The sequence below is a fragment of the Pyxicephalus adspersus genome, chromosome 4 (assembly GCF_032062135.1).
Source record: "Pyxicephalus adspersus chromosome 4, UCB_Pads_2.0, whole genome shotgun sequence".
Lineage (NCBI taxonomy): Eukaryota > Metazoa > Chordata > Amphibia > Anura > Pyxicephalidae > Pyxicephalus > Pyxicephalus adspersus.
Window position 1 is genome coordinate 142,293,718 of NC_092861.1, and position 7,940 is coordinate 142,301,657.

At 48.8% G+C, this 7,940-nt stretch overlaps 1 protein-coding gene across 1 annotated transcript in view; it reads left to right on the plus strand.

Moving 5' to 3' along the window:
* Positions 1–4,589: 4,589 nt before the first annotated feature.
* The window catches only part of RPS6KC1 (ribosomal protein S6 kinase C1), a gene marked incomplete in the record, with an annotated part of 92,380 nt that continues 89,029 nt past the window's right edge, over positions 4,590–7,940 (plus strand). The window contains 1 exon segment of the mRNA XM_072409853.1: positions 4,590–5,056. Coding sequence (XP_072265954.1) covers positions 4,955–5,056 — 102 coding nt within the window.

Here is a 7,940-nt window from a genome sequence, read left to right on the forward strand (position 1 = left end):
AGCGATACTGGTTGGCATGGCAACCCTGTGTGATGGGGTGCATTGTCAGTGATACCGGTTGGCTCGTCAACCTTGGCTGGTGGGGTGCAGTGTAAGTGATACTGGTTGACATAGCAACCTTGGGCGATGGGGTTCAGTGTCAGTGATACTGGTTAGCATAGCAACCTTGGGTGATGGGGTGAAATGTCAGCGATACTGATTGGCATGGCAACCTTTGGGTAATGGAGTGCAGTGTCTATGTTACTGGTTGGTATGGCAACCTTGGGTGATGGGGTACCATGTCAGTACTGCTGGTTGGCATTTCAACCTTGGCTGATAAGGTGCTGTGTCAGTGCTACTGGTTGGCAAGGAAACCTTGGGTGATGGGGTGCAGTGTCAGTGTTACTACTTGATATGGCATCCTCGGCTGATGGGGTGCAGTTTCAGTCATACTAGTTGGTATGGCAACCTTGGCTGAATGGGTTCAATGTCAGTGATACTTGGGTCCAGTGTCTGTGATACTGGTTGGCATGGCAACCTTGGCAGATGGGGTGCAGTGTCAGTACTACTACTTAGCATGGAAACTTTGGGTGATGGGGTGCAGTGACGATGATACTGGTTGGCACGGCAACTTTGAAGGATGGGGTGCAGTGTCAGTGATACTGGTTGCATGGCAAACTTGGAAATGGGGTGTAGTGTCAGTGATACTGGTTTCATGGCATCTTTAGGTGATGGATTGCAGTGTCAGTGATACTGGTTGGCATGTCAACCTTGGTTGATGGGGTGCCTTGTCAGTAATACTGGTGGGAACGGCATCCTCGGGTGATGGGGTGCAGTGTCAGTGATACTGGTTGGCATGGCAACCTTGAGTGGTGGGGTGCAGTGTCAGTGATACTACTTGGCATGGCAACTTTGGGTGAAGGGGTGCAGTGTCAGTGATGCTGGTTGGCATGGCAACCTTGGGCGATGGGGTGCAGTGTCTGTGATACAGGTTGGCATGGCAACCTCGAGTGATGGGGTGCAGTGTCAGTGATACTGGTTCGCATGGCAACGTTGGTTGATGGGGTGCAGTGTCAGTGATACTGGTTGTCATGAAAACCTTGGGTAATGGGGGTGCTTTGTCAGTGATTCTGGTTCGCATGGCAACCTTGGGTAAAGGGGTGTGGTGTCAGTGATACTAGTTGGTATGGCAACCTTGGGTTATGGGGTGCGGGTGTCAGTGATACTTGTTGGCATGGCAAGCTTGGATATTTGGGTGCCGTGTCTGTGTTACTAGTTGGCATGGCAACCTTGGGTGATGCAGTGCAGTGTCCGTGTTACTAGTTGCCATGGCAACCTTGGGTGATGCAGTGCAGTGTCCGTGTTACTGGTTGCCATGGCAACTTTGGGTGATTGGGTGCAGTGTCAGTGATACTAGTTGGCATTGCAACTTTGGGTGATGGGGTGAAATGTCAGCGATACTGATTGGCATGGCAACCTTGGGTAATTGGAGCCTTGTCTATGATACTGGTTGGCATGGCAACCTTGGGTGATGGGGTGCAGTGTCAGTGATACTAATTGTCATGGCAACCTTGGGTGATAGGGTGACGTGTCAGTGCTACTGGTTGGCATGGCTTCCTTGGGTGATGGGGTGCAGTGTCAGTGATAATATATGGCATCGCAACTTTAGGTGATCGGATGCAGTGTCAGTGATACTAGTTGGCATGGCAACTTTGGGTGATGGGGTGCAGTCAGCGATACTCATTGGCTTGGCAACCTTGGGTGATGGGGTGTCCTGTTTGTGATACTGGTGGCATGGCAATCTTGGGTGATGGGGTGCTGTGTCAGGGCTACTGGTTGCCATGGCAACCTTGGGAAATGGGGTGTCGTGTCAGTGATAATGGTTGGCATGGCAACCTTGGGTGATGGGGTGCAGTGTCAGGGATGCTGGTTGGCAGGGCAACCTAGAATGATGGGGTGCCTTGTCAGTGATACTGGTTGGCACGGCAACCTTGGGTGATACTGGTTGGCATGGCATCCCTGTGTGATGGAGTGCCATGTCAGTGATACTGGTTGGCATGGCAACCTTGGGTGATGGGGTGCTTTGTCAGTAATACTGGTTGGGACGGCAACCTTGTGTGAGGGGTGCCGTGCTGGTAATACTGACTGGCACGACAACCTTGGGTGATGGGATTCTGTTTCGGTGATAATTGTTTTCACAGCAAACTTGGGTAAATGGGTTCTGTGTCAGTGATAATGGTTGGCACTGCAACCTTGGGTGATGGGGTGCAGTGTCAGTGCTATTGATTGGCATGGCAACCCTGTATGATGGGGTGCAGTGTCAGTCATACTAGTTGGAATGGCAACCTTGGCTGAATAGGTGCAGTGTCAGTGATACTTGTTGGTATGGCAACCATGGATGATTGGGTGCAGTGTCAGGGATGCTGGTTGGTACGGCAACCTTGAATGATGGGGTGCCTTGTCAGTGATACTGGTTGGTATGGCAACCTTGTTTGAATGAGTACCATGTGAGTGATACTGGTTCGCATGGCATCCTTGGGTAATGGGGTTCCATTTCGGTGATACTTGTTGGCACGGCAATCTTGGGTAAATGGGTTCCGTGTCAGTGATACTGGTTGGCACTGCAACCTTGGGTGATGGGGTGCAGTGTCAGTAATATTGGTTGGCACGTCAGCCTTGGCTGATGGAGTGCAGTGTCAGTGCTACTGGTTGGTATGGCAACCTTGGTTGATGGGGTGCAGTGTCAGTGCTACTGGTTGGCATGGCTGCCTTGGGTGATGGGGTGCAGTGTCAGTGATACTACTTGGCATAGCAGCTTTGGGTGATGGGGTGCAGTGTTAGTGATACTGGTTGGCATGGCAACCTTGAATGATGCGGTGCAGTGTCGGTGATACTGGTTGGCATGGGAACTTTTGTTGATGGTGCGCAGTGTCAGTGATAATGGTTGAGATGGCAACCTTGGACGATGGGGCGCAGTGTCAGTGATACTAGTTGGCATAGCAACCTTGGGTGATGGGGTGCAGTGTCAGTACTACTGGTTGGCAAAGAAACCTTGGTTATTGTCGTGCAGTGTCCCTGATACTGGTTGGCATGCCAACCTTGGTTAATGAGGTGCAGTGTCAGTGATACTGGTTGGCATGGCAACCTTAAGTGATTGGGTGCAGTGTTAGTGATACTTGTAAGCTTGGCTGCCATACGTGATGGAGTGCAGTGTCAGTGATAGTACTTGGCATGGAAACTTTGGATGATGGGGTTCAATGTTAATGATACTGGTTGACATGGCAACTTTGGGTGATGGGATGCAGTGCACAAGGTCAGTGCTACTGGTTGGCATAGAAACCTTGGGTAATGAGGTGCTGTGTCAGTGATACTGATTGGCATTCCATTGCAGGGTGCAGTGTCCTTGAAACTGGTTGGCATGGCAACCTTGGTTAATGAGGTGCAGTGTCAGGGATACTGGTTTGAATTGCAACCTTGAGTGATGGGGTGCAGTGTCAATGATCCTACTTGGTATGGCAACTTTGGAGATGGGGTTTAGTGTCAGTGATACTGATTGGCATGGCAACTTTGGTTCATGGGATGCAGTGTCAGGGATACTGGTTGGCATGGCAACCTTGGGTGATGGGGTGCAGTGTCAGTGATACTTGTTGGCATGGCAATCTTGGGTGATGGGGTGCAGTGATACTGGTTGGCACTGACACTGCACCCCATCACACAAAGTTGCCATGCAAACCAGTATCCCTGACACTGCACCCAATCATCCAAGGTTGCCATGCCAACAAGTATCACTGACACTGCACCCCATCAGCCGAGGATGCCATATCTAAATAGTAACACTGACACTGCACCCCATCACCCAAGGTTGCCATGCCAGCCAGTATCACTTAAAAGGCACCCCATCACTCAAGGTTGCCATGCCAACCAATAGCACTGACACTGCACCTTATCAGACAAGGTTGAAATGCCAACCAGCAGTACTGACATGGTACCCCATCACCCAAGGTTGCCATGGCAACCAGTATCATCGACACGGCACTCCATTACCGAAGGTTGCCATGCCAATCAGTTTCACTGACACTGCACCCCATCACCAAAGGTTGTCATGCCAAGTAGTATCACAGATACGGTACCCCATCACCCTAGGTTGACATGCCAAACAGTATCAATGACACTGCACCCCATCACCCAAGGTTGGCATGCCAACCAGTATCACTGACACTGCAGTCCATCTCCCAAGGTTGCCATGCCAACCAGTATCACTGACACTGCAGTCCATCACCCAACGTTGTCATGCCAACCAGTATTACGGACACTGCACCCTATCACCCAAAGTTGCCATGCTAAGTAGTAGTACTGACACCGCACCCGATCAGCCATCAGTCTCTCTATTGCCCTAATACTCCCTGTAACTCATCTTCCCCCACCTAACACCCCCCCAAATGTTGTCACTTAATTCTGGTGCCACTCAAAGACTGCAACCTTTTTCGCCCAGCACACATCTGACACCTCAGTCCCAACATATTCGCCTTAGCCGACCCTAAGAGTTAAATTTTCCCGGGCTGTCACATCGCTCTGTATAATCTCCGCCCACTTTCCCGGTTCTTCGCCGATGTCACATCCGGGTCCCTCAGTGTATGGGGAAGTAGCGGCTTGTTATGACAGTCGGTGTCAGGCGGAAGCTGTGATTGCTGTGCGCTGTGTTTGTGTGTACGGTGTGCTGTGTACCGTCATTTCTCACCCCTCCGCCTGATTCCCGGATCTGAGCCCAGGGTGGGGAGGTCACGTGATCCGTGCCCGCGCCTCTCTATAAATGGCTGCAGGTAGAGCAGGGCATGGCTGGTTGTCATGGAGATAAGGATGAGTGACCTTTGACCTTGTTATTGGTCCCCTTAGGTTGCTGTGTGTGATTGCTTGTGCAGGGTAAATGGCTGCTGCTGAGGCTGTGCAGTTCTCTGTCTGGGGATAAGTGGACAGTATGATATCTCCAAGAGACAGGGGGGACCTAGCCCGCTTCTATACCGTCACCGACCCCAACCGGCACCGCAAAGGCTTCACCATCTACAAGGTCACCGCCAGGGTAAGTGACGTCCATTTATCTGTATGGCCTGTAATATTGTTGTATGAGTCCTGAAGAATTGCTATGTGTTTGGGCCAGTGGGGTGCTCAATTTATTCACCAACCATTCAGGAGCCAATCTAACATCACATCCCAGGATGGACCCTGAGGAAGGCAATGAAATCCAATGTCGTCTTCTGGGGAGAACGATAAACCATTCATTGCAACTCTGCTAATAACTCCCAGCCCTTATTTCCATGGCTCCTATATTGTTGTCAATGACACCCCTTACTTATACAAGTTGTTATACAATTAGTAAAATCCTTCATGACAATCAAATATCCTAACCTGCCTGATTGCAATTATTTAAAGCCACTGGTCTGTCCCTGCTTCATCGTGTAAGCCACCATCTTTGTTCTTCTCTTCTTCCTGGTTCCAATCTTTGGCCATCTTCATTGACACGGCTGGGATGATGTAAATCCCATGCATGCCCATAGGAGAACACTCAGTCTTGGCACCCCTGGGGGATGCCAGGATACCCAGCACATCCCGGCATTGTTTTCTAGAAAGATGACAATGATCAAGTAATTTATGTTTTATGCAGAAAGGACGTCGCCTCTCCCTTTTGCAGTAACCCACCTCTCATTGCAGACTTTTTGCAGAACTATGTTCTTCTTCAACAGGATTTATTTAGTTCCAACATATTAAGCAGCGCTGTACAATAAATAGGGATTGCAAATGACAGACAGATACAGACCGTGACACAGAAGGAGGAGAGGACCCTGCCTTACTTGCTCCACCTTCTGCTCTTGGCACCTAAGATGTCGCCGCACTTCTGGCAAGATTCTGTTGGATTGCAGAGCAGCTGAAAGCTTGCTAGGAGGCACTCTAGCAATGGACTGGATTCCCCTTTGAGATTTTACCTGCTTTGTATTCCATGGACAAAAACACCCTGAAAGAACTGTGATGTCACATCCAGCAATGGGGTGGAGAGGAATTAGCTAAGGTAGTAGCAAGGTGGCTCAGGGGTTGGCACTCTGCCCTTTGCACTGCTGGGTCGTAAGTTTCAATCTAGGCCAGGACATTATCTGCATGGAGTTTGCAGGTTCTCCCTGTGTTTGTGTGGGTTTCTTTTGGGTACTCTGGTTTCCTCCCACATTCCAAAAACATGCAGTTAGGTTAATTGGCTTCCCCCCAAAGTTGACCTTAGACCGTGGTAATGAAATATAACTATGGTAGGGACATTGGGGACATACTGTGAGCTCCATTGAGGGACAATGCAATTGAGAGAGTTTGCAGGTTCTCCCCGTGTTTGTGTGGGTTATATGGCGCTATATAAATACTGTGTAATAATAAGGTATTTGTAATTTTTTTTTCCTACCTACTAAGAGTGGGGCATAAAGGGAAGGAGGTCCAAGAATGTTGAAGCAGATCCTAAATTTTAGTGGAAGGTTCACTTTTAAGAGAATCTGTCTTTTAAAAAACTGAAAAGTGCAGCAGCCTTGCAAACCCTCCTATGCTAGCTAAGTCCCTGCTTTCTTACAGTGACAAAACTAGACCATTCTGTTATGCATTCTGGAGATTCCTGTTGAGCAGTGTGGCTGCCCTGGGTGTTTTTAGGTTTCAAGTAAAAGATAAATTGTATTTAGTGTTCAATTTACCAAAAATATAAGAAAAACTATACAGATTGTCACACTTGCCTCTTCCTCACTAAAGCACAGTCATCTCTCTCCTGCCCATGTGGGCAGTTCTGACTGTACCTGCTCTTCCAAGCTTTATCAGTTTCGCCCATCCCACCTTCCAATCAGGAAATAGTCTCTTAATGATTCCTGGCTATTTAGCTAGCTCAGACACAGCACTCAGCGTTCATGCAATGTGTATCCACTAGTGGCGAGGCCCCTAGCTCTGCTGAGCAGCTCAGCTGTTGGTTAAATCAGTGTCCTGTGTTAACCCTTGTTTTCCTCTCTGTCTGTGGATATTCCTGTGTCACCCGTGCCTCCTGTTGCTTCCAGTGTCTCCTGTGTTCTCTCTGTCTGCAGTGTAGCATGTCACATTGGTGTAACATTGTCACTGGTGTCTATTTCCTGGATCCCTGGTATCAACCCCTGGCTTGTGACCTGACCTCTCTTGCTTCCTGCCTTCCTCGACCCTGGCTTTCCTTGAGAATTCTTCTGCCTTGTGATTTGGTACCGTGTATCATCCTGCCCTCCCTGGTGTGCCCAAGGACTGCAACTCGGTGGTAACCAGCATTGCAACATCCTCACCACTAGAGGCTCTGGAGAAGACCAGGTTACTCTTTAGCCTTCTCAGGGCTCACACCACATCTGTGCATGCCATAGCGCCCCCTAGTGGACCTGTCTCCCCAAGTGTGACACATATTTCCTAGTCTTCATGTGTATTTGGGTATTATCAACAAAGTTACTTTGTAGTAATTCAGATTACAGTAGCAGTATCAATATTTAATGCCCAGCCTTTAATGAAGATCAGCCCTCCCCTATCCAACCTATTGTATTAGTGAGACCCTAACTGCCTCCATACCCATCTTCCAGAGTCCCCGGCCTTAATTACCTATTGCTATTTTCAACAATATCTCTCCAACCCGGAAGGAGCAAAAATGTTCCAACCTAATGCGAAAGCCTGTCCTCCAATACAATTTAGTATTTCATGGTTCATCATAGTCAATTTGGAATCTATATAAATGTTTCAACTTCCCCTGGGGATTCCTAATCAGGGAAACACGTTGGGAAATTAATCTACTGATTATTGACTACCTATACCCGTTCAATGTTTTACCGAGACCAACGCGTTTCGCCCTCATGGGCTTTCTCAGGAGATTTTGAGACCTTGGTTTAATGACCCAAAGGGAAAATTAGAGAGTGTATTCCCAGTATACTTCAAATAGGAAA